Here is a 27,625-nt window from a genome sequence, read left to right on the forward strand (position 1 = left end):
GAAAGACCTAGAAGAATTCACATCCCAGTTTCAATGAATGCCCCTAAGACCATTTCCCACCAGAGAGAACCAGAGCTCCTTAAAGGCCTGGCTAATTCGAGATCTGGGGTCAGAAGCAAACAAGATAAGCCCAGGGCTTCTTGTTTTGCCATGAAGCACAGAACCCATCCATGACCAGTGGCTTGTATCAAAAGACTAAGGAGTTGGCCTGAAGAACAAGCTCTGAGGGCCAGCAGTGGGACAATGTAAGCATAAGAAGAGTAACAGTGACCCTGGAGTTAAATGTATTAAAGTTGATGAGTTTATAATGATACTAAGAAAAATTCATGGATCATCTTTGGAAATGTTAAGGCTGTTAGGTCAGGGGAACAGGGAAGGTCACCATGACTCGAGCTGTGTAAAATGTGCTGCCCCTTCTAGATGTCACCTAACCCCCTTGTTTAAAAACCACTCGCACCAGGACCCAGCGGCGAGCTCTCAACTCCCTGCCTGGAGTTCTGTGAGCTCTGCCCTGGAGCACCGGAATAAACTCACTCACTCTAAGGTTTTTGGTCTGCCTCTTCTCTCTTTCGCCTCCTAAACCTTACGAAGGCACTAAGCTATTATTCTGAAAATTGATAAAGGAAGAAATCAACCATTTATCCTGCCTTTCCTGTTTAGACTGTTTTTCAAGATATCCCACTTGGGAAAGTTCTTTTTTTATCAAAGCATAGCAGTTAGTAAATACAGAAGAAATGCTAGAAAAGCATCATTTTGCAACTCAAATGAAATAGTGGAAATAGCCAGTTATCATCAATCACTGTTAAAATGGTAGGGTGAAAATTTGATGGGGAAGTTTATAGTGAACTCACTGACTCATCCTAGCATCCTTTAAAGTGGTCAACCAGACAGGCGTGCACAAATATGCCCTTTATTTGGAATATGGAATAAAGTGTACCGTGCCACCTATGAATATTTTTGCTTAAAATGTTAAATCGAGATCTAACCAAGCCTCCATATCTAACTAGCAATTTACAGAAAATATGGGAGGTAGAAGAACTCCAATTTTCAATTGTTTTCTATTTTCTGAATCAAGTCTTAAATTATAAAAGTACTTCCCAATGAAGTTTTCAAGTATAAAAATTCAAGTGGATTTTAGGAACCTGACCCCACAGGTTTGGCATGACTTCTATAGAGGAGGGTCCTGCCTGCCTTGGGGAGCCTCAGTGTAGGCAAAGACCAGCCTGATGATATTGACTAGCGCAAGTGAGCTGCCAACAGTGGAGAGAATTGCCCACTGCCTAGAGCCTGGGGCATAGCCCAGCCTTCGACAAAGGGACAGCAGACACTAACTAGTCAGGAAGAAGATGGGAAGACCAGACAGATCACTGGGCAGGAATGAAGCAGGGCCATGTCCCTCTGCTGGACACTTAGGAAAGGAACTATGCTGGTCATTCCAGAGAAACCATGCAGGAACAGAGGGAGCGACCCCACTGTGTGGCCTCTACAAGAAACAGTGTGGGGTGCAGGGTTTTAATGTCCCCATCATCCCAGAGGAGGAGCTGAGAGTTTTTAAGGTCGTTGAATTCACGGTGCTTGGTTATTCTCTGTGGCTGATGAGGAAAAGAGGGACTGGAGCTAAGCAGGGTGAGGATAGCCCAGTCTGGCCTAAATGGAATGACCTAGATTCTAAACAAAGGTATTTACATATTGGGAAATGAGTGTTATAACTGGTGAATAAGGCAGCAATATCATTTTGAAAGCCACTTGCTTATTTTCTGAAAGTGGAATGGAGTGGCGCTGTTTCTAGACTGGCAGGGATAGATTTGGACAGTTAGGTTTCATCCAAAATGCAGAATGACAGAGTAGCCTCCTGCCTGTAGAGTAACTTCGTGATGGGAGTGAAGGTGTCCAGCCCTGCCCAGGTCAAGTCAGTATATCACCAGCCTTGGTCCAGCAGTCACTGGGCCTCTTCCCTTAAGAGTAATGTTCCCAGTGCAGTATTGAGGATGGGGGGCATCCTGACTTCTTTCTCTGCAGCAGGGGTCTCTGTCTTTTCTTTTCTGGGAGATGGTTTTGATGTTTGATTAAATTTAGATGACTCTGTCTGCCACTTCTTCAATGATGGCCTGTGGTTCCTTCTTCCCTCTTTCTCTTTGACTTCCTTTCCTCTTCTCTTGGGCTTTTCTTTATGTTCATGTCATGCATTTGAGAAATTAATGAAACTAAGGAAGTTGCAGCAGGGGGATATCAGGAGGAATAAGTCAGGTGCTCTGTTCCCAAGGACCCATGGTTCAGTACAGCAAGTGAATGATACCCAGACAAGTCAGCAGTCATTCATTAAATAAATCTTGCTCGTGCCAAAGTGGTACACCCTATCAGAGAGCTCTGGATCAAATGTTGATTGTGTTCTGGAAAGGGAGAGATTACTGCGTGTCAAGGGAGTCAGGGAAGGCTTTGTGGAGAAGTAACCAACTTCTGTGTAAGGCCCCCTCTGTGCCTGAACCTGGGCTATCATGCTGTTCTGTTATAGACCCTCACCCCACCCCCAGCAACCTGAAGGAGACTCATCCTGTCTCAGACTCCACTGTGCTACTTCATTTATTCCTCTCTTATGAATTCTTTTGAGATCTAGCAAGGAAACCTAGGAGCATTCAGGAACCCAGTCTGCTGTGACCACTACCCTGCCACCCATGGAACAGTCATGGGATTTAGAAAAGGGCGTTCGGTGCTTACTGGCAGTGTAACTGTAGGAAAGTTTCTTATCCTCTCTATGCCTCCATTTGCTATCTGTAAAATGGGGATAATGATCAACGAGATCTTTGTAAGTCTCACGTGAAATAACATGCATGGTAGCATCTAGCAAAATGTCTTGCAATAAATATTGGTTTACTTGCTTCCTCCCAAATTCCCCTCAAATTGTGGTTGACTCTTAATTTTTTACATGCTACTGTAAATGTATTCTGATAACAATGAATGAGATTTCTTTAAAGTTGTTTAGGATGTCTATTGAATTATGGCTGAAATGATACCAAGAATATGATTATTTTCATATAATTTAATTCTCATTGGGGTGTTTATTTATCCCTGCAGTCACCAAAGGATTCTGATGATCAAAGTTCCTACTATTTTCACAGTTATCCACTAATTTTGTTTCTTTTTAGAAGAGCTGCCAGATGGGGTTCTTGAATCTGATGATGATGAAGATGAAGATGATGAGGTAAGTTGGGGGCTCTTGAGTCTCTTCCTTGCCTTGAAAAGTTAGTCCAGAAATGTTGCTTTTAATTCCTGCTACATTATTTCTCATAGTTATATGAGTTGACTAAGGTTCAGCTGGATAGTTGTTCTCTGGGTCTCACTTGGGGTCTCCTGCGGATGCTTTCGGTCTCCAGGCTGGCCTTCCTCATCCAAGGCCTCTCTCCATGTGGCCACTAGTCGGTCAGTCGTCTAGCTTGGACTTCCTTTTAAGTTGGTGGCCAGTCTCCAGGGCGGAAGGTGTGAAAGCTTCCAAACCCCTTCTGGGCTCAGAAGTCTCAGAACATCACTTCTGCTGCATTCTGGTCAAAGCAAATCACAGGGCCAGCCGAGACTGGGGGATGGAAATAGACTCTTCCTCATGATGGACGGGCAGGAAAGGAGAGGTCAGGGATGGGAGGAAGTGCTTGTAGCCAGATTTGGAGGCTGCCACGCCTAGAGTGGGTTTGTTACCCACCAGCGCAGAGATGCAGCCTTCTCCATCATTTGGATTTGATGGGGAGTTGAAAGGTAACAGTTCTTCAACCTGAGTGTCATGTTTCAAAGGGGCAGGACCCCTCTGTGAGCTTCTGCCTGTCTTCCTCATGGATGGAAATGGCACGGAGACTCATAGTGAAGCGGCCTGTGCTTGGGTCACAGCTGCCAGAATCAAACACTGTCCTCTGTTATTTACATTCTCTGACCTGGATTTTCTCAGCCGTGAAAAATCCACTTGCTTGGTGATATGTTGAACAAATAGATTTTCAGATGGCAAGCTTTTTCATTGTTTTTCCTTCAGAGACCTAGAAAGAATAAGCACATCGACCTCTCTCATTCTCTTTGGTAATACATGATCTGCATTCCTTCTGTTTGGTGGAGGAGTTACTCCAGAGGTGAAGGCTGGAAAATGTATTCTTCTATTTTGGGGTAGCATTCACTCCCAAAGTGAATATTGCTAGAGGTATTTTCATTTGGAATTGTGGTCTATCAGTTTTAAAATGAGACAGCCAGGTTTTCGTTCATTGGATGTCATCAGTTGGGGAAGCTAGCTTAAGAGCCCCCACACTGTGAGATCTGTAAAGTGATTGCGCCTCAACAGCCGCAGCCTTGACTGCTGTTTTCTTCGTGGGCGGCAGGTGGCACCAGTGGGTCCTTGTTCCCTCCTGCCTTGTCAGACAGGGTCATCCTTGACCTGAGCCAGGGATCTTGACCATCATCTTATCCAGGCCCTCATTACTAAGATGGAGCCGGGCCAGAGTCACAAGGAAAGTTGATGGCAGCAGAATCTTGGTTGAAACAGGAGTCGGCAAACTTTTTCTGTAGAGGGGCAAATAAATATTTTTAGTTTTACAAGCCACATGATCTCCATTTCAGCTACTCAACTCAGCAATTACAGCACAAAGCAGCCATAGACAATATATAAATAAAACTTATGGACACTTAAAATGGAATTTCCTATAATTTTCACATGTTGCTTAACATTATTCCTCTTTTGATATTTTATCAACCATTTAAAAATGTAAAAAATCATTTTTATAGATGAGCCTTGAGGACATAATGCTGAGTGAAATAAGCCAGACACAAAAGAATACATACTGTATGACTCCGCCTTTATTTATGACCATGGTAAAGGTAAAATCAGAGGCTTATAATACCGAATACAGGGGACTTAGCAATACGAAGAAGCTAGAGATGGGTGAACGGTTAGCTAATGAGGTTGAACTCCAATGTAAGGGAATAGTTGGAGTGAAGGCAGTTCTCTAGTGGGCCTATAAGTAATACTACCATACTGAAGGTGAACAAGATTGAAAAGGGTTGTATAGACCTATGTATGCCACTGATTAACACTAGAAATATAAATTAGTTCTTGCAAGAACTATTTCAAAGATATGATTCGTGTACAAAGAGTGTTTAAGTCCAGGGTACGGGGGGAAACTGCTATTGCATGCTGTGGTCTGTGTTTAACAGGAAAATATCAGCAGTACCACAGCAATGGCAGGGGTAAATAATGAGGGCAGGGACAAGAGTTAAGGGAAGGTTTCGATTTCCTGTTTGGTAAGGGTATGTTTATTGGTTATCTTTCTCTTGGGAACAATGAAATTATCTAAAATGGAAAGTGTTGATAGACTGTAGACTTTGGGCACTATACATGATGCCTAATGAATGTAGGTGGCTGAAGAATGCACTGATTGAGAAGTAGATTGGCAAACTATAATGTATACATATGATCTAATATTGTGCTCCTACAAAAAGGTGCAAAGTTGTGAGGCATGCAACGATGTGCATGATCCTGTGGGACATTTGAGACAAAATAAGCCAGAAATGAAAGAACAATTATTGTATGGTCTCCTTAAGAAAATGCTTATTTATAGGAAAACAGGGGCCTAAATTATAAGCTCTTATAGCAGATACATGTAGTCCAAAGGGATAATTATTTCTGGATTTTGAGAGACTGTTTTATATATCTATAGCCTGGTATTTAGAGATAAGAATGAAGCCGGTCAGGTTGGGATTAATGTAATTCAGAACACAGGGGTAAGGAAGACATTGTCTATATTTTAGAACCACACCTATTCTTTGAGAACAAAGGAAAAAAGGTTTATTTTGTCTGGAACCTTAATTTTCTGTAGCACATAATCTGACTCAACCTGTGTGGACAGCTTATTGAACAATTTGAAACACAGGGAGCCAGGAATAAAAATAAAGACCTCTAGTCCTGTATAGCTTAATGTAATGCCTGGATACATCCTAGAATATATTAAAGCAGATAATCAAAAAGTATTGGCAGGGCCACTGTGGTTCAGCAGGCAGAGTTCCTGCCTGCCATGCTGGAGACCTGGGTTTGATTCCCGGTGCCTGCCCATGTGAAAAAAAATGTATTGGCAAAGTCCCTTTAGGGATGGGAGAAAAAATATGAAACTATTAAACTTTACCATCAGGGAATCCCCTAATACTATGTCTTGTGAAGATTATGTAGGCAGCAGAGAAGCTTAGTCTACCTATAGGTATGCCTAAGAGTTACTTCTGGAGGACCTCTTTTGTTGCTCAGATGTGGCCTTAGTCTCTCTAAGCCCAACTCTGCAAGTGAAGTCATTACCTTCCCCCCTACATGGGACGTGACATCCAAGGGTGAAAGTCTCCCTAATAGTGTGAGAGATGACTCCCAGGAATGAGTCCAGCCCTGGTCCCGTGGGATCAACAATTCCATCCTGACCAAAAGGGGAAAAAGAAGTGTAACAAATAAGGTATCAGTGGCTGAGAGAGTTCACATAGAGTTGAGAGGCTACTCTGGAGGTCACTCTTAATGCAAGCTTCAGTTAGACATTGCTACCTATCATAACTTGCCAAACCCCAACCAAAACCATTCCAGCCAATCCTAAAGAACACCTAGGGCAATATATAAGATTCTACTAAGATTCCATGTACTAGGGTAACTATCCAGAAGCCTACAACCTCCAGATGGGTCCCTGGACCAGATAAGTCCTGAAACCTAGAGGATCCAGCCTCTCCAGGCATCAGTTAATTCCATCCCCCTACCCCTTATTACTGATGGCCCCTTCCAATGTGAAAAAGGTGAATGGTCATAACCCAAATACCCCTGAAGAGTGGGATAGAAAGATCAAGGGTAATGGTGGAATTATACAGAGAAGGTAGGATTTCACAAACGAATATGATTGCTGAATCATTTAATTGATATTTCTTTTAGTCTTTAGTATCTTAGAGCAGCTAGAAGTGAAAACCTAAAATTGTGGAATTGTAACCCATTCCAAACTCTGAAATCTGTTCTACAATGAATTGCTGTGATGTGCTTTGAAATTTATGGTTTGTATGTATGTTATTTTTCACAAAAAAGAAAAAAATTGATTGTGATGATAAAAAAAATTTTATTCCTTCTAGCCTCCTATATTCTGAAGTAGCTAGAAAAGAAAAATCCGAGAGGGTCATATGGTAGCCCATGACAAACTCTGGGATCTGTCTTGTTAACTACTTGTTGAAGGGTGCTTTGAAAACTAATGCTTTTTTCTTTCTTTGCTTTGTATATATGTTATATTATACAATTTAAAAAAGAAGTTTAAAAAAATCATTCTTAGCTCATGGGCCATATAAAAACAGGCAGTAGATGGTATTTGGCCTGTGGGCCAGTTTGCCAACCCCTGGGATAGAGCCTCGCTCACTGCTAACTCAGTCTTCTCATGACTGCAAGAAGACACCGGGCCTGTGCTAAATTATATACATATATATATATATATATGTATCTTTTTTTTTTTTAACATGGGTAGGCACTAGAAATCAAACCCAGGTCTCCCGCATGGCAGGCAAGAAGTCCGCCTGCTGAGCTACCATGGCCCACCCCTAAATTATATTTTGAGTTAATATTTTAGTTCTTTAAGTCCAGTAACTTTTTGGCATTGTGTCCCAAAGTACCTCTAAATATCCATTTTTTCCCCTTTTATATGTCATCCCTTTTTGTATTATAAGGAAAAATTTACTGTGGCTCAGCTCTCTGGTTAAGGAATTCCACTTTTGGAAATTTCTCTGTGAAGTGATTATAGTCTACTGTAAATGAGCAAATAAAGAGGTCTTCCTTTAATTTTCTGATCTTTCCCCTACTCTGCACAAACTTTTAAGAGGATTGAAACTTTGAGAATAATTGTTGCAATAGCTAGACTTTTCAGAAGAATCCTAGAAGAGGTCTAGCAAGGAAATTATAAGGAAAGGAGCTGTCATTTGGGACCAAAATTTGACTCTTTTTTATAATGCACTCAGGTCAGCAAATTCTAAGTTCTGCCTCCCCAGCCATCCTCATGCAACATTGTAGATGTTAGCGAGGGCTGCCCTGGGGGGAGGGATGGTCATGTGTTCTTCACTGAACTTCCACAAAGGGCAGGCTGTATTTTTATCATTTTCTTTTGAGATTAGAGGGGAGGTTTTCAGGACTCCTACTCTCAGTCTTAGGTAATATAATATAGGTACCCAAAGTTCCAGGGAAATACCATGTTATGCATTTATAGCACAGCCTCTCAAAATCTAGAAATAACAGTTGCAGCTCTTGGGCTGCTATAAGAGCTTATTATTATCCCATATTAATAATCCTTTCCAACATGAAAAAGTTAGAATACCCTAAAGATTGGGAGAAAGAGCAAAGGAGAAGGTGGAGTTATAACAAAGGAGATAGGATTTAACAAATGAGTATGACTCCTGAATCGTTATATTGATATTTCTTTTAGCCTCCAGTGTCTTGGGGCAGCAAAAATGAAAAACCTGAAATTGTGAACCTGTATCCCATGCCAAACTCTGAAATCTGTTCTATAACCAGTTGTTGTGGTATGCTTTGAAATTTTTTGCTTTTTTGTATATATGTTATTTTTCACAATTAAAAAAATATATTGGAGGGTGGGGAGGGGGTTGCAGGGTGGGGGTGGCAGTTGCTAAGACAAAAGGAGTGTTCCTAATTGAGCAGTAGGACCATTGTTGGAATATGGGTGTCACGTCCCAAATCAAAGTTATTTTCTCAGCTTCAGAGTCATCCTTCATCTTGCTTAGCAGTGTGAAATAGTATTATTTTTAAATTTTAGTATTTACACCCAAAACTCAGATAATGAAACCACTGTTTTCAGTTAGCTGATTAATGACTTAAAGATAAAACAGCTCTTTGGGGGCGGGGTTGGAGGCCAGGGTAAGCCGTACTCTGTTTGCCTCCACTGAGCTGAATTTGGTCCCCTTGCAACTTCAACCACTGGCCCTGCCCCTCCACAGACACCCAGAAGAATCCCCAGATGCAAAGCCTGCTTTTCCTCTCGAATTTCTAGAAATATTAACCACTTGTTCTGATGCCTTAAAGCTCATTGGATGTATGTGAATATACATACATTTTTAGACAAAAATAAAATTTTAAAGATAATGTTAGAGACTTGACTTATAGACTGTCTAATATATAATGTCAAATGGAAAAAGGAAATTACAAAGTAATGTCAACAGTATGATTTTATTTCAGGAAAAAGCAAACATATAAATGCATGTCCCTATGAATCATAAGTACACATATGTATACTTATGTATATACATAGCAAAGGTATGGATAGATGCACCCTTTTTGCCGATACCACAGTAGGGACTAGAGACCAGGAAGTGCAGGAGAGAGGGGGGTGAGGCCTTGAGCAGCAGGTCCCACCAGCAAGGTGAGGTGAGAAATGGAAAGGGTATGCCGGATTTAGTGACATGGGCATTTTTGTTGACTGATGGAGCAGAAGCCAAACTGGAGTAGGTTCAGGAACAAGTGGAAAGTGAGAAAACGTAGCTAGGTACATTTGGCTCTCCCCACAAACTCGTCTGTGAGCAAGAAAAGAGAGCTAGGATGGTACTCAGGGAGCATTTTGGTTTTATTTGTCCACTTGAAGATGGGAAAGACATAAGTATGTACAAATGCTGATGGGAGGGGCCCAGGGGAGAAGGAAAAGTTGCACATTTGGGTCAGGAAGAGAGAGAGGTTGGCCTTTGAAGGACAAGTGTTTTATCATTTTCTAAGTTGCTTCCTACAGTCTGTATATTCAGGAATCCTCAGGCTCACTCAAACTTGCAGAGAATTAAATCTATGATGAGTTAAGCTTGGATGGCACATATGCAGAGTGGGCAGATGGGGACTGCCGTTTAAGGGTTCAGATGCATCTCATCCAGTGCTTTGAAAAAAATGTACTGATACAATTTATTTTTATATTAAAGATATGTGATATGTTTCAAAAGGGTCCATGGTGAATCCCAAGGGTCAGGAGCCTTGATTCCAATGTTCTCACCGCATTGGCTTGCATTTCCTTTCACATGTTAAAGCAAGGTTCCTTATCCCCAGCTTACAAGGTCTTTGTAAGTGGAGACGAAAGGGCTCCTTGTGCTGTTGTAGAAGACCAATTTTAAGCCAAAATACATTTAAATGCCAGGTAAGGTCAGCCATGGGCATTTAATTGCAAGTTGCCATGTCAATGTCTATCATGTGCTCAGTGATTTCATTCTATACAAATATCTTAAATATAAAGTCATTCGTTTATTCAAAAACTCTGAGTGCCTTAAAATAGCCTTATTCGGGCGGGCCGCGGTGGCTCAGCGGGCAAAGTGCTTGCCTGCTATGCCGGAGGACCTCGGTTCGATTCCCGGCCCCAGCCCATGTAACAAAAACGGAGAAACAGAATACAATAAAAACAAGAAAATGTTTAAAAATGTTTCCCTTTCTTCCTTCCTTCCTTCCTTCTATCCTTCCTTCCTTCTCTCTGTCTTTCCTTTAAAAAAAAAAAAAAAAAAAAAAAAAAAAAAAAAGCATTATAATAGGAAATGATGGAGAAGGGTTGCAAAAGAAATCTGAAAGAGTGTCTGTGGTTCCAGTCCCTCCCAGGATTCAGAATCTGAACGGTGAGGCAGCTCACAGTTGTGTGGCTTTACCACGCCCCAGACACACTTCTTACATGCCTTACACTCACCAAATCCTCCCCGAGAACTGATAAACACTCTTCAGTTTCTTGATGAATAGATGAGGAAACTGAGAAAATAGGTCCCTTGCCAAGCTGTCACAGTAACAGTAAGTGGCAGGGTTGGACTCTAACACAGGTGGTCTGACTCGCAGTCTGTGCTTTGAACCCCTGCACTGTGTTGCCTCTCATGAGCGGGATAGAAACACCAACAAAGAATAGAAAATAGGATACAATTTCAGGTTCCTAAATGAAATAGAAATAATAAGTGCTGCGAAAATCCGAAGTAATCAGAGAATACTGCAAGATGGCTGTCTCAAGCAGAGCTTTTGCCTAGTCCGGGGTGAGAAGGAACTGAAACGGATTGATGCGGAGGAAGCTATGGTCAGGGGCAGAAGAGCCGTCTCCTGGGGAAGACAGCATAGGGGGACCTTAGGCTTTGCCTCTCCCCATCCCCGTCACAGACCCCTACCCAGCAACCCATGTTAATCTTTCCTACTATTCTGCATTCTCATAGAATTGTATAAGATACATAGGGTGCACATACATATGTACATATATTTATATATGCTTTTTGTCAGTATTTTACAAAATAGGATTGTATACGCTATGGATATAAACACACACACACAGTGTTGGTAATACTGACTTTGAAGTCTGCCAGTATAGCGAATGGATTATTTTTAATGCCATAGATATACAATTTTCCAGATTTTTGGTACTTTAAACTCTGCTGCAGGAAACATCTTTGTAAATATATCTTTATTTACTAGTGATTTGATTTATATACATTGGATTCCACTGAATTGCTGGGTCTAAGTGTGTATGTGTTTTAATTGTGATGGATTTCTCCAGATTGCTTTTCAAAGAGATATTAATGATTTCAGTTTCTCTCCGTCTCCACCAGCAACAGATGTTATTGCCCTTTTTATTTTTTTGCCAATCTAATGGTGGTAAAGTACTATCTCATTGTTACTTTAATTTGCATTTCCTTAACAGCTAGTGAGTTTGAGCATCTTTTATGCTTATTGGATTTGCTAGGCTGTAAATGTCCTATTCACATCCTTTGTCCATTTTTTTATTTGTATTTGTCTTCCATGTCAATTAGTAGGAATTTTCTGTATATTACAGATATTGAGCTCTTTTCCCCATCATTAATATCTTAGGATATATCTTTTATTTATTGACTTCACTTTATATCTTTCACCACAAATCTTTTAGATATTTTAACATGATAAATATATTGTCTTTTCTTTTATAGTTTCTGAGTTTTCTGTTTTGATGAAAAGGTTTCTCCTCACCCTAAATTGGACCTATAATCTCCTAAATTTTCTTCTAAGATATTTATTTTTAATTTAATATTAATTTTTTAATATTTTATAGATAAAAAGAAAATACATATAATGTTTATGTAAGGTTTGAAGCAAGTATTCTCAAATTTTCTGGTCTAAGAATCTTTTACACTAAAAAAATTATCAAGGACCCCAACGAGCTTTTGTTCATATGTATTAGATCTATCAATATTTACCAAATTAAGACTTAAAACTGTTAAGATGTTAAAATAAATGTTGATATTTATTAACTAATATTAAAATGACAGTAATAAACCTATCACATTTTAATGCAAATAAGATATTTTAATGAAAAAGAATTATTTAAAAAAAATTAAGACGGGTGGCATTGTGTTTATTTTTGCAGATCTCATTAATGCCTGGATTAGACGCCTCTGTGTTGCATCTGTTGCAATGTGGTGTTCTGAAGGAAGGCTATAAAGCAAATCCAGCCTCACACATTTAAGTAGACAGAAAAGGTTGGAGTATTTTAACAGACTTTTTGAATAGTTAGAGCTACTCTTTCTTACAATTTCAACTCTGGTTAAGTAATAGTTTATTAGGGGTTAGTTGCAATGTGGAATCAACCCATATCAACAAGTCTTTTTTTTTTCTGTTTATAAGAATCCAGCTAATTTCACTTTCTAGTTTTCTGATTGTTTGTTGCAAGCGTATAGAAACACAGTCAGTTTTCGTGTGCTGACCTTGTATTCTGCAGCTTTACCAAACTCATTTATTAGTCCTGATAGTTTTCGGTATATTCCTTAGGATTTTCTACATACAGATCATGTCATCTATCAATAGAGATACTTTTACTTCTTCCTTTCAAATTTGGATGCCTTTTATTTCTTTTTCTTGCCTCAGTTAGACCCTGGGCAAGAAGATCACTCCAGTGTTGGGTAGAAGTGGTGAGAGCAGGCATCCTTGTCTTCTTCCTGGAAGTTTTTGGTCTTTCACCATTTAGTATAATGTTAGTTTGTAGGTGCTTATTGTCAGGTTGAGGAAGTTTACTTCTATTCCTAATTTGTTGAATGTTTTTATCATGAAATAGTGTTGGATTTTATTAAATCCAACTTTCTGCATCAGTTGCGATGATTGTGTGAATTTTTCCTTCATTCTATTAATGTGGTATATTACATTGATTTTCATTTTTTGAACTACCTTCATTCACATTCCTGGGATAAATCCCATTTTTTTCATTATGTATAATCCTTTCCATATGTTGCTGTATTTGTTTTGCTAGTTATTTGTTGATGGCTTTTGTTTCTATGTTCCTAAGTGAAATCAGGCCATATTTTGATTTCTCTTGTGATGCTGTTGTCAGGTTTTTATTATCAGAGTACTAATATTGGCCTATGAATATGAGTCAGAAATGTTTCCTCTTTTTCTTTTTTTGTAAGAGTTTGTAAAAGATGCTAATTCTTCTTTAAACATTTCGTGGAATTCACCAGTGAAGCCACCTGGACCTGGACTTTTCTTTGTGAGAAGATTTTGTGTTACTAATTTGATCTCTTTACTTGTTATATGTCTATCTATTCACATTTTCTATTTCTTCTTGAGTCAGTCTCAGTAATTTGTGTCTTTCTAGGAATTTGTCCACTTCATCTGATGTACCTAATATATTGGCATATAGTTGTTCTTAGTTTTCCCTTATAATCATTTTTGTTTCTGCAAGCTTGCTAGTGAAGGCCCATCTTTAATTCCTGTTTTTAGTAATTTGAGTCCTCTCTTTTTTTCTTGGGCAGCTAGTTAAAAGTTGTTCAATTTTGTTGCCCTTTTCAAAGAACCAGCTTTGGTTTTGTTGATTTCTCTCTTGTTTTTCTATTCTCCGTTTTGTTTATCTCTACTCTAATCTTTATTATTTCTTTCCTTCTGCTAACTTTGGATTTAGTTTGCTCTTCTTTTTCTAGTTCCTTCACATGTAAAGTTTTTTATTTGCTATCTTTCTTCTTTTTTAATGTAGACATTTACAGCAATAAATTTCCCTCTGAGCACTACTTTTGCTGCATCCCATAACTTTGGTATGTTGTGTTTTTCCATCCCTTCATATCAAAGTATTTTTGGATTTCCCTTTTAATTTCTACTTTGACCCATTGGGTCAATATTTGAATGTGTTATTGACAAACAGTCCCCCAAGAAAAGGCTGTTGACCTTGAGCAAGCTCTCAGGTCAAACAAAGGCAAGCTCTGTGAGTAAGAATTTCCAAGGAATTGTCACACAAGTCAAACAGTGACAGTTCTCTAGGAATGATGCTTTGGGGGAGCCCCACACCTATTCTGTTCCTCTGGTGACAGAATCTGCTGGTTTTCTCTGTTGTTGTAGGGCTCTTGGTTTCCAAGGCTACTGTGGAGCTGGGGAAAGAGGGATAGGAATACAGCCAGTTAAAAATGCCACGATATTCCCTGCTATTACTGAGAGTTAGCCATTTGTCTTGAATAAATGTCCCTCAGATTGTTGCAAACTTTCGATTAATTCTCAGAGTTCTGAAAAACTTGATTTTGACAATTTTTGCCAGTGTTCTCATTGTTTTTACAAATAAGTGGATTTGAAGTTCCTTCTTCACAATTCTTCTGGCGTTCTGGCTATTTTTTCATTTTCAATAGCTCTTTTACTATAAAATCTTAGTTTTATATAAACCAATAAAATATTGGTTTTATTTTAATTTCAATTTCAGCAATAAAATATTGGTTTACCAAGTTTTTCAGTTCTTCCAAATGTGAATACATTTCTTTCTGGAGTGCAACATCAAAAATATCACCACTGACCTCATCAGAAAAGTCTGTAGGTATTGGGAAGCTATCAAGCTCACAATGGCAGATAAAAGCTTTTAAAAATTCTCAGTTACTCTTGAAATTGTATTATTTGCAACAATACTGTCAGTTGTCTTCCTTGAAGTATCAGACTCACTTTATTATTTTTCAAAAAACTGTCTGCCAAATACCTGAGTTATAATTTGTCTCTCATTCTTTGAAGTAAAAATGATATTCTTCAAAAAAGTAGCTGGTTCAGCTTGCAACTCGAATAATCTCACTGGTGTTTTTCTGCAACACAGCCATCACAATTTGGTATTCATTAGAAATGCTTCATCTATACTTTCCTTTTTCTCACACAGAATCTTAAAAAGACAGGCCTTGAAGGTCTGGATTTAATAAAACTAAATAATTTCTGCTTCTTCATCAAGAACATTTTAAAATGGAGATCTATCCATCTAGCTGGTAGCAGCAGAGACCACAGTGACTGCCTTGATTTTGTGCTAAGACACCAGGGATTGAACCATCAGTGCAAATGTCAATATAGTTGTTCCAGGACAAATCTTGAAAGTCAATAAAGATATTTAATACTTTGACTGTTTCAGCCAGCGCTACTTGTGTTTTGTTGTCAAGCCTTCACATAAAAGACCCTTGGTCTGATTTGTTACTACTGAAACTGGACAAATACAAGCAGAATAGCAAGTCCAGGCATGTTTTGCAGACAAAGAATTAATTAACTCAGCATTAATGTTTGCAGCTAAAACTCTAATTTAGCTAGCTACTATATCATTAGAAAGTGACACTGCTGGAATTTCTTTTACTGACTTTCCATCCAGGAGGCATTCAGCAAGATCAGCTGTGCGAGGCTAGTGTGTGTGTTTCTCCAGCCAAAGCAATGTGATCACTTACCCTGTGAGGCTCTTTGGGAGCATTTTTCCTTTTTTTTTTAGTAATTTTATGAGGGGAGGGAACCAGCTTCAGAGGTGATTCTAATTTCTGGTTTCAAAAGTTACAACAAACGAATTTTCAACTTTTGATTTTAAACAACTCAATGCATCTATGTTTAAAATATTCCAAATCCTTTTAATTTAAAGTCTGAATGATTGGTCTCAAAATCACACCTCAAATTATGGTAGCCCATGACAAAGTCTGGGATCTGTCCTATAACTAATTGTTGAAGAGTGCTTTGGAAACTAGTGCTTTTTCTTTCTTTGCTTTGTATATATGTTATATTATACAATTTAAAAAAAGTTAATAAAAAAACACACCTCAAAGTAACTAACATAACACTATTCAAACAGTTGTAGAAGACATGATAAAGTAAATTATTGACATCTATAAAACTGGGGAAAAGGTAGCTCTTGTCAGATTTTTGTTTTTTATTTGCAGTTTCACCAGCTTCTTTGGAATAGGAAGCCTCCCGTCCATGGTTGTAGAACTGTCGGATCAGTTTCGCCTTTTTTCAGCATCTTTCAATATAGACAGCTAAGGATTGAGAAAATGAGTCCTCTCATCTTTCTTTTGTAGGCCAATGATCCATCCTTAAAAATATAAGAAAAAATATAAAAACATTTATTTTAGAATAAGTTATTATTAAATTTTAAGACAATAATAGTAAAAAAATTTTAATTGGGAAACTTTTTGAAAAATTATAAAAATATTGCAAAATAAAACACTAAATATATTTACTTCTAGTTGTGTTTCCACATAGAAGCAAGGAAACCTTGAGGATTTCAACATAATAATTTATTGAGTGATAATGAGGTTACATCAACTATAGCAGATATAACCAAAGATATTTCTAATAAGAGGGCAATAGAAGTACTCGGAACAAACTTTATTCCCTAAACTTTAGAAATTTCTAGAAAATACAAGAATACCCAAGCTTACATTCTGTCAGCCATCAGAATGATATCATTATATCAACTTCTAGAAAACTTCTTTTTATACTTGTAAGAGAATGAGAGCAAAAAAGGCAAATATTTTTAAAATAAGTATATTATTTTCCATTTTATAAATTATAACAAACATATATATTACATGTCATATATAATAACAATATATTATTATTAAAATAGTTTAGACCTAACAGACTCCCCCTAAAAGGATCTTGGGGACCCTCAGGGTTCCTCACACTACACTTTGGAAAGCATTGGCCTACAGTTTTGTTTTGGTACAATCTTTATGAATATATTGGTGTTAAAATGTATTCTGACTTCATAAGATAAATAAGGGAGTTTTTCATCTTTCTCTAGGGGTCAGAATTAGTTTTGTTGTTGTTTTTAAGATAGAGTTAGAAAATTGCTGTGAAACATCTAGTCCTGTGCCTTTTTCAGCAGTGGGTCTTCCCAGTTTCACCCATTGTAATTGGTGTATCAAAGCTTTCTATCCATTAAATTAGTTGGACTGTTAAGTATTTTGCTGGGAAATCATGTTTCCTCTAGATTTTCTTTCTTCTTTTTTTTTCTCTCTCTCTTTTTTAAGCTATAGAGTTATATGTGCTATTCTTATAATTCCTTAAATTTTCCGTATCTGTGGTTTGTCTCTTTTCTCATTTTTTATATATATGTGGTTTCCTTATATATTTTATGTATTTTTGGTCTCCTTCCTTTTCCCTAATAAGGTGCAAAAGGTCTATTTTATGGATGTTTTAAAAAATCAGCTATTGGCTATATTTAATCTTTTTTCTATTCTTTTTTGGTTTCTACTGCATTAATTTCGGCCTTTATTTTTAGTAACCATCCATTTTTCTTTGCTTTTTACTCAATATGTTCATTCATGCCACTATCTTCCAGGTACTGTTTTAGGTACCTGAGATAGGTCAGTGAGCAGAACAGACAAAATCCCTGCTCATTGTGGAGGTATGGTAGTTTGAAGCTGTAGGTACACCACAAAAACATTTTCTTAAACTTAATTCTATTCCTATGGATGTAAACCCATTGTAAGTAGGACCTTTTGATGAGGTGACTTCAGTTAAGGTGTGGCTCAATCAATCAGGGTGGGTCTTAATCCTATTATTGGAGTTTTTATAAGCAGAATGAAACTTAAGTCAGAAGAAAAGACGCCACAAGAAATAAGAAGCTAATGGTCATCAGAACCCAGAAGAGACAGGAGAGGCTGCCACGTGCTTTGCTGTATGACAGGAGCCCAGGGCCAAGGATCGTGGCAGCCAGCCCCAGAACAGAGCCAGCTTGTCTTTGGGAAGAAAGCAGCACCTTGATGATGCCTTGGTTTGAACAACTTCTACCCTCAAAACTGTGAGCCAATAAATTCCCATTGTTTAAGCCAAGCTATTGCATGGTATTTGCTTTGACAGCCAGGAAACTAAAACAGGAGGTGCCATTCGGGTGAAGAGAAGAAGGTAAGGGAGTAAACCATGTGAATATCTTGGAGAAAGAGTGTCCCAAACAGAAGGGAGTGGGAGCTCAAACCTTTCTTTTTTGTCTTATAAGTTCCTCTGCTCCCACCCCTCCATCCTGCCCAGTGGCACATGCACAGGTTCTCCTGAGGAAGTGAAATTCTTCAGGTGCAGGGAGGAGTATAGGGTCTACTGTGGGCCCCAGTCGGCTGCGGAAGGTCGTGGCCAGTGACCACCACATGTGGTTGCCACGGGAAGGCTAGGCTTTTCCTGAGCATGCATCAAGGTGGAAAGCAGAAAACCAGGTCTTCTTATTTTTCTTTTAATTTTATTATAGTAACATATATATAACATAAAATTGACAATTTGACCACTTCTAAGTGTGCAATTCAGTGGCATTAATTACATCACCATCTCCCATTACCAAAGAAAACTGAGTCTAGTTCTGTAAGAGAAAGTAATTTCACATCATTAGTTTTCCAGGTAGAACTTAATATGATAACACTTTAATCAGAGTCTTTGTTTGGATGCATTTTACCAACACATGACCCCTAAGTATAAACATTAGTACCCAAAGAAACAATGAAGCTTAGGCAGTAGAATTGAATTAGTGACCTTTACAAGTTCCTTGTTTGTTATGGTGTTCTCAGGGGTAATCAGCAGCAAAGTGCTTGGCTCAGTGTGTGGGGCATTGTGAGCCCTTGATAAATGGTAGCTAGTATTTTCAAAGAGCTCACTGTGCAGGCGTGGGCCAAGCATTCTTTTGTTTAGTCCTCATAATTCCTCTAAGAAGGAACTATTATTAGCCCCATTTAATGGTTGAGAAAACCAAAATATAGAGCGGTTTGGAAATTTGCTCAAGGTCACGTGGTATCTTAGTTTCCTGGAGCTGCCTTAACAAAGAACCACAAACTGAATGGCTTTAAACAACAGAAGTTTACTATCTCATCGTTCTGACACCTCACCAAATCGAGGTGTCAGCAGAGCCCTGCCCCTTCTGAAGTCTGTAGGGAAGAATCCTTCCTTGCCTTTGCCTCTTCCTTGCTTCTGGTGTTTTTCTGGCAATCCTTGCTATTCCTTGGCCTGTAGATGCATGTCTCCATTTTCACACAGCCTCTCCCCTCTGTGCAGCTCTACCCTTCTTATCAGGACACCAGTCACATTGGATAAGAGCCCACCCTAGTCCAGTTTGGCCTCATCTTAACTAATCATATCTTCAAAGATCCTATTTCCAAATAGGTCATATTTGTGGAGAGTTAGGACTTGAACTTACCTTTTGGTGGAGACACAGTTTAACCAGTAACACACAGGCAGTAATTGGTGGCACTGAGACTTAAACCCAGCCCTCTTCTGCCATGTGCTCCGGTTAGGAGTGGTTCCTGAACTTGGAGGATGGCAGAGATGTCCTGCTGGGAAAGTCCTGGAGATAGAACCAGCAGGAATCAGTACCTACCAGGCATGGCGTTGGGAACTGAAGGCAGGCAAGTTTGGACCCTGGGTCTGTGGGAGGATGGTGGTGATACCTTCAACAAAAATGGGAGCATAGGCCTGGGGGTGGGGGAAACTTGATTTTCAGTGGGCAGCACATAAGAGGTATCTGTTTGGAACCGACTCTGACTGAACCGACTCAGGGACTGAACCAACTGTGGGCAGAGAGCCAAGCAGTCCTGACCAAGCTTCCCTCCAGTGACCTGGCCTCACAGGCACAGACGTCTCATTGAGTGTGGGGACCATGGCCTCCTCTCTTTGGCCTGGGAGATTGTTGATCCCCTGGAGCCAACAGCAGGCTGCTCTCCATGAGTTGCCTCTGAAGGATCTCGTGGTCAGCTTGCTTGGCATGGTGCAGGACACAGCTTTTCGTTCCCTCTTACCTAATTAGCAAAAGAAATGTCTGTTTTATGGCTGTATTACTTGCAGGGCCTTTCCATTAATTAACCAAGTCAATAAAGAAACCAGTGTTTCCCAATTAAGGCTTCTGCTTATTTTCTGGTACCTTTTCAGCTTCTAAATTCATTTATTTCTGTAACAGGGCTCTCAGACCATGGCAGGCAAACCAGCCAACAGGCTGACTCATGGCCGATGCTGTCATTTCCACTATGGTTTCTATGGTAATAGACATCAGATGGGCTCAAAACAAGATGAGGTCTTCTAGACACTTCACTTAGGCATTTGCAAACCATTTTCCAGAAACGTCAACCAGGGTGCTGCAGTAAACTTTTTTTCTCTTATCTAATTAAAAAAAAAATCTTATCAAAGAATGCATGGCTTTTTCCAGTCATCATAGATTCTTGGAGTAATAGTCCATTTTATGTAGTGAGACATGTATATTTCTAATTTTTTACCTATTCAGTAAAATCTTACTATTTAAGTGCGTTTTGCTGTTTGTTTGCTGTGTGTGTGTGTTTTAAGAATTTTTGTTTAACAAGTAAATGTGTTTCTACTATCCAAGCAAATCACCATCACTTGGTATCCGAGATGAAATGCTTTCTGTCAATGTTCAGGAAAATGACTGGAGAGAAAAATATTATGTGGCCTGTTGTCCTTTCCCTTCAGAATTCAAGCTGCCTGTGCCCTGGGCAGCGACAAGGCCCCCTGCACACACCACTGTGATTGGTGTGAAGCCTCAGTGTCTGATTTACTCAAATTGAGTCATTTGGTACCTAAACACAGAGTGCCACAGATGTTGTATAAAGTATTGACTATGCCTGTTATATAAAACATAGAAATAAAAACACAGAGAAATATATTGCTTGATAGAACCAGACACAGTTTTCTGTTGCTAGTGAACAAAGCAGGATAAAATGGTAATAAGAACTATAAAATTGGCAAATGTCCATTAAACTGTGTTAAGCAGGATGTCTTAAAGATAAGCTACAATTTCTTGTTTCCCTGTACCTGGGTACCTAACTCAGGTGTTTCAAGGGAAAAACACTTACAATAGAAAACACCAGAAGAAAGGTAGAAGGAAGCGGTTCTATGTGGGGAGAGACGCCGCAGACTAGTTGTCATGCAGAGTGCTGAGCAGCAGATGGTGTGGCTGTCTTCTGGGATTTCTTCTGATATTTTCTTTCATGATTGAGTGTTTTGTTTTGTTTTTTAGCTGCTGTTTCTTCACATTGCTTCTTTTCTCTCCCAGTGACCTGTAAGTGCCTCTAGAGCAGGGAAAGTACAGGTTTGTTCGCCAGAATATCCTCAATACATAGCAAACACCTGGCCCACACTGGTTGTTTAAAAAGTTGTCACCGACTGAGTAAAGACTTAAGATAGAATGTGATGCCAGAGTGCTGGTAAAATTTCCCCCTGCAGAGCATTCCTGCAGGAGAATGTCACAAAGTGCAAAACCTGTGTAACTACCATCCACCTCCTTTGAGCCACTGCAGAAGCCCTGTTTGTGTTCTCTCCCTGTTTTTGAAATTTATATAAATGGAATCTTACAGTAACAGGTACTCTGTGTCTGACTCATTTGGTCAACGTTAGGTTTGTGAGTTGTACGTATCTATCAATGAGCCTTTACTACGAACTCCCCCAAAACTTAGTGGCCTGAAAAAGGAATATCTTCCTCCCAGTTCTGTGGGTTGCCTGGGTGGGCAGTCCCTCTGCCTGCTTCACCTGGACTCACTCAGGCTGCAACGTGCAGCCAAGGCTCAGTTGGGCTGGCAGGTCCAGGAGGGCCTCTCTCATGTACCTGGCCATGGGTGCTGGCCAACAGCCCAGCTTTCTCAGCCCCTCAAGCTCTCCCTCTCCTTCCCTGCAGCCCTGTCTCCAAGTTCCAGGAGAGCTCAGGCAGAAGCTGCCAGGTCTCTTTAGGCCCAGCCTCCAGAACCTTCAGGGCCTCCCTGCCACTTTCAAAGGCAAGGCCAGCGCCACCCCCAAGGGTTAGACAGAAGAGAGGCTGGGAAGGGAGTAGATTCTGGTGTTGAATAATTTACCACAGTGAGCTTCCTCTCAGGGCAGGCCATTCTAAGATAGCCTTCAATTACCAAACAAAAGTGCCTTTTGTGGCTTCTCTAAAAAAAAAAAAAAAGAAAAAGAAAATTAATAAAAGACTAAGAAAGAAATTCTTTCCGGTGGAATTTTAGCGACCTAAATTGACATTTCTTACCATACTAAACATTACCAAATGGGAAAAACCAACTGGCTACTTAAGTCTCATTCTTACCCTATACAAGCCTTACCTGGGTTTGGCCTGGTTGAAACCATGTTTTTTTCCTAACAACCCAACAGTAATGATGTGAGGAATAAATGAAATGACCCATGAAGATCCTTGGCTGGGGCCTGGCAGGTACAGTGTGCCCCCGGTCAGTAGTAGCTTTTTGCTCTCCTCCCAGTTGACTCAAGTAGACCATACTCTAGGAAGCTTATAAAACCGGACTTAACTAGAATTCATCTGTTTAACAAGTATTTATTGAGCAACTCCCATATGGCAGGCCCATTCTATATCCTTACATATTTTCTCGCCACTTGTTCTACTAATTACTAGAAGAGGAGTTTTTAAATCTCCAAGTATAATGGTGTATTTGCCTCTTTTTCTCTTCGGTTCCATCAGGCTTAATTTATGTATTTTGGCGTGCTTTTAAGTACAAATTTCTGTAATTACTATACCATCCCACGGTGCTACCCCTTATGTCACCCGGCGCTGACCTCTCTGTCCCAGTGTTGTTCCCAGCATACTTTGCCTGTTTAACAGAAGCCCTTCGGCTCTCTCTGCTGCTCTTTGAGTGGTGAATCTATTCCCATACTTTCCATTTCAACCTATTTGTTGTGGATTTCAGGTGCTTCTCTTGTGAACAGTATACATCTGCATTAGGCTGTTTGATCCAGTCTGATGCTCTCTGTCTTCTGATTGGAATGTTTAATGCATTCACATTTTTTTAACAGTTTTATTGAGGTATAATTTACATACCATAAAATTCTTCTGTTTTCGGTTTACAGTTGAATGACTTTCTAGTAAATTTACAGAGCTGCACTACCCCACCACAATCCAGTTTTAGTCAATTCCTATTCTCACCCTACTGGAGGCCACCACTAATTTGCCTTCTGTCTCCCTAAATTTGCCTCTTCTGTATATCTTATATAATGTGTATATAGTCTTCTGTGTGGCTTCCTTTACTTAGCATAAAGTTTTTGAGGTTTAACCATGTTGTAGCATGCATCAGTAAGTCATTTCTTTTTATTGCTAAGTAGTATTCCATTGTAGGGATATATAAATTTCATTTATCCATTCACTGGTTAATGGACATTTGGGTTGTTTCCATTTTTTGTATCTATTATAAATAATGCTGCTATAAACAATTGTGTATTAAGTCTTTGCGTGGACATGAAAACTACATTTCCACTTCTCTTGGGTTGTTACCAGGAGTGAAATTAAGGAGCAAACTGCTTTACAAAGCAACTGCACCATTTGTCTTTCTCACCAACAGTGTATGAGGGCTACAATTTCTCACATTCTCACCAACTCTTATCTGTCCTTTTTAGTAAAGCCGTGCTAGAGGGTGTGCAGTGGTATCTTATTGTGGTTTGATTTGCATTTCCCTAGTAACTAATGATGTTGAGTATCTTTTCATGTGCTTGCTAGTTATTTATATAGCTTCTTTGGTGAAATATCTATTCACATATTTGGCCCATTTTTAAAATTCAGTTGTTTGTTTTCTTTATTATTGAATTGTTCTTATATATTTATGGATATGAGTCCTTTTTCAAATATATAATTTGTAAATACTTTCTTTTAGTTGGTGGCTTGACTTCACTTTTGTAATGGTGTGTTTTGAACTGTAAAAGTTTTTTATTTTAATGAAGTCTAGTTTATCTTTTTTTTTCTTTTATGGTTTATGCTTTTGTTTTATCTAAATACTCTTTGATCAACCCAGAGTTTCTCAACCTCAGCACTGTTGACATTTTGGGCCAGGTAATTCTTTGTTATGGGGCTTCAGTGATTGTCTCTGCTTATTTTTTCCCTCAACTTAGGGATCTTTTCCTGTAGGATTTAACTGTCAGCCAATGATTTGGGCAGAGGTTATGCTCACACACCTCAAGCCAGAAAGGTTTCCACCTTTGGCTACCGGAGCTATGTTGAAGATTGAGGGATGCATTTTGAATTGTAAAATATTTGAAAGTTTCTCAAGCTCTTCATTTTCTCTGGACTCCCTAGTGTTTCCTGTATGCATCTGTAGTTCAGCCAGCAGTCAGGGATTTTTATTATTTCAGTTCTTATAAGGCTCTCTTGCTTCCAAACCTCCCTGTTCAATTTCTAGCTCTTCTTCCACTTGTCTTCTACCGAGTCCACACCTTCAGCTAGTAAAGCTGTGGCTTTTTTACTGCCTAAAATGAATGGGCGCACTCCTGGACAAGAAGGCCGTAACTGTGTCATTCTTACCACATGTAGTAGCAGTTTTCCATGAGCAAACACTTCTCAAGTTGTAGCCTGCCATTGGTCTTTTTCTGGTGTCCTGATATTGTTTTTAATAAATTTGTCTCATTTTGTACTTGATTTCTGTCGAGAGGAATTTCTTGTCCTCCTCATGCCACTAAAAGCAGAAGATGTCAGGCACTATTCTAGGCTCTGGGGATGTAGCAGGAAATAAAATAGACATTCTAGTGGGATAAAACAGACCTTAAACAAATAAACTAGTAGAAATATAATATGCCAAAGGGTGTTAAGTGCTTGGAAGAACAAACAAAGCAAGAGGGGTGTGAGGGAGCAAGCCCCAGAGGAGACAGAGAGAACCATGAATGGCGAGGCCCTGAGAGTTCTGGGAACAAGTGAGCAGAGAATGGGATATGGGGTCCGAGAAGGTGGATAAGGTGGATGACTCACGGCCTTGGGAAGGACATGAGATTTTATCCTGAGAAAGGCAAGAAGCTGTGAGAAGATGCTGAGTGAGGAATGACACAGTCACTCCTCTTGCATTTCTGCGTGATCGCTCAGGGTGCCAATTTACTGCTTTACAATGAGAAAAAAAACTTCCGAGTGAATTTAAGAGGTCTTTGAATGGGCTTGGCTCTCCCTGGGACTTGAACTGAGCCTTAAGGCTACTGGTACCAGGTTACTTTGTGGGCCTCATGAAATCTCTGACCTGAGGAGGTTTTAGGGCTTAGCCAACCATCACCCATCTTAGAATCACAAGACCCTTCTTTGGGTCCTGATTCTGCAAGAACATTCCTCAGTTTCTCCCAGTGGGCCAGTTTCTTAACTACTGTAAACAAGAGCTGTGCCCAGCACAGTGCCACAGAATATGGGATTTGTATTCAGTAAGTTGGTCTAAGTTAACTGTAGGCATCAACAAAAATTGTGAGGTTAGTTAAGTCGCCTGCTTGGCCCAGGCACCCATGCCCCCTAATCTAATAATTGATTTGTGAGTTTTCCCTCTCCCATGTTCTTTGTCATCATCTTCCAGACAGTTATGAGATCCTGTGGTTCTGGAAGGCGCTGTCATCTTCCTCCTCGTTTCCTTTTCTACTCCAGACTGTCTTAGGCCTTGTCTTCTTTCTCAGTACTGATGGCCCAGAATGTCCTGCCTGTGGCCACCAGACCAGGGTGTGGAGTGCTCAGGGACATGATCACTTAATTTTTTTAAATTAGAGAACATCTTAAACATTCCAAAAATTACAGAAAACAATATGACAGAGGTGGATCCATCCCCTCATCCCTCTTCCCTCCCCAGAATTAACCATTGTCCTGGATGTGGTATAAGATTCCACGTGTGGTTCTGTGCTTTTACAACACCCACACATGTCCATAAACAATATACACTCCTGTTTTAGGGTTTTTAATTTTACCTAAATGGCATACTACTGAGTGAATCCTTTGCCCTCTTGCTTTTTTTCATTCACTATTATATTTTAGAGATTTATTTGCCCTAGCTCAGCTGCTGTATGGCATTCCATTGTAAGATTCAGCCAACATTTTTTAATCCATTCCCTTCTGAGAATGTTTTTTTCGCAGAGCAGCCAAGAGCCTTGTCCAGGTGTGTGAAAGTTCTCTAAATTACACACCAAGCTGTTGAATTGCTGAGTCCCAGGTTTAAAGCTCTCATCATTGCTAGATATTGCCACATGGCTCTCCAAAACAACTAGACCAGTTCACATTTTGACTTGTTCCCTTCTCAGATGCTCCCTGTCACCTAGTGAAACCTCCAGTCACTAATGTGGCATTCAAAACCCTACTCAGTAAGACCCCAGTCTACCTTTATGTATTTTTTACATTAATAGTTGTGTTTCTTCATCTGTAAAAGTGAGGATAAATAATAATTACAGAATTGTTGTGAGACCAGTAGTTAAATTGCGGCACTGAATGGATACATGCGAAAGGGAGTTTCCCCGCTTTCCTTTCTATCCATAAAGAATCCACTCAGTGGTCCTTCTTCTCGACAATGCAGAATACGTATAATCCAGAGAAGCACTCCTGCTTCTTCACTCAGTAGTATGCCATTCAGGTAAAATTAAAAACCCTAAAACCCAGGTGTGGGGGGTGATGTTGAACCCTAAGCTAGCATGCCTAATAGATACCTTCCAGCCCGGGGTACCCTCAGAGACCCTAGGAGATGATAGGTGTGCAGTTAATACTTGCTGAATGTTGATTCAGTGAATGACTGAGTCTAAATAGCAAGAAAGTAGCTTAGGAAGGAGGTGGCTTGGGTTTGAGTCCCACCCCCCCCACACTTGGTTGTGGTCTTGGGTGAGTAGGTGAGCCTGTCGAAGCCTCAGTATTCTCATCAATAAAATGAGAGTATCAGCACCTATTTAATCAGGTGGTTGTGAGGCTCAGATAAAATAATCTGTGTGAAGTGTTTAGCATAGACACGGTGCATAGTAGCTGTTTTTAACATATCATCATGACCTCAAGGGAACCTGGCTTGCTACAGAGTCCACTAGAGCAGGCTTTGCCAGTGGAGGCAGGGCTGATTGGAGGAGGGGCTGAGAGCAAGGAGAAGAGAAAGTGGACACACTCAATGGGGGGAAGCACCGAGTGGGAGCCAGGCTGTCCCAGTGCAGAATGCTGGTATCCCCTGGCCTATGTGCTGTTTCCTAAGAAGCCAAATTCAGATTCTGCCCCACCCCAGGGAGCCTGAGAAACAAGTTACTTTTCAAATCTCTTTTGCCAAGATTCTACAAGGACTTTTAGGTCCATCCAAACATTCTTTCAGAACATATAGTTTATTGAATAACAGTTTTTCCTTTATGACTTCTTGTTGGAATGTAGGAAATCTCTGTGATCATGTCAGGAGCATGTTTCCAGGCCCAGGGTGGTGGTTTCTGGTTGGGGGCACCCATGCTGGCTTCATCCCTAGATTTATTGTTCCCTGTAACAACTTGGCTCCTAAGCACACTCACAGGATGGTGTCTAGGACACTGCGGTAACGTTGGGTTTCTCTCCCTTTAGCTCACAAAAACTTTCTATTTTCTTTCATTTCAAGTCCTGTTGAGCTTCCAAATCTCGTCTAATGATATATATTAAATATTTTGATAAGCCCTGCTTTTTTTAGGGCAAGTGCCATTATTTCCATATATCGTGTTATTTTT

At 39.7% G+C, this 27,625-nt stretch overlaps 1 protein-coding gene across 2 annotated transcripts in view; it reads left to right on the forward strand.

Moving 5' to 3' along the window:
* ARMC9 (armadillo repeat containing 9) overlaps positions 1-27,625 on the forward strand; it is a 161,924-nt gene that overhangs the window by 120,548 nt on the left and 13,751 nt on the right. For both annotated transcript variants that reach the window (XM_077155412.1, XM_077155413.1), the window contains one exon: positions 3,144-3,199. In XM_077155412.1, the coding sequence (XP_077011527.1) occupies positions 3,144-3,199 (56 nt within the window). The remainder of the gene's footprint in view (positions 1-3,143; positions 3,200-27,625) is intronic.

Source organism: Tamandua tetradactyla, chromosome 3 (genome assembly GCF_023851605.1).
Source record: "Tamandua tetradactyla isolate mTamTet1 chromosome 3, mTamTet1.pri, whole genome shotgun sequence".
NCBI lineage: Eukaryota > Metazoa > Chordata > Mammalia > Pilosa > Myrmecophagidae > Tamandua > Tamandua tetradactyla.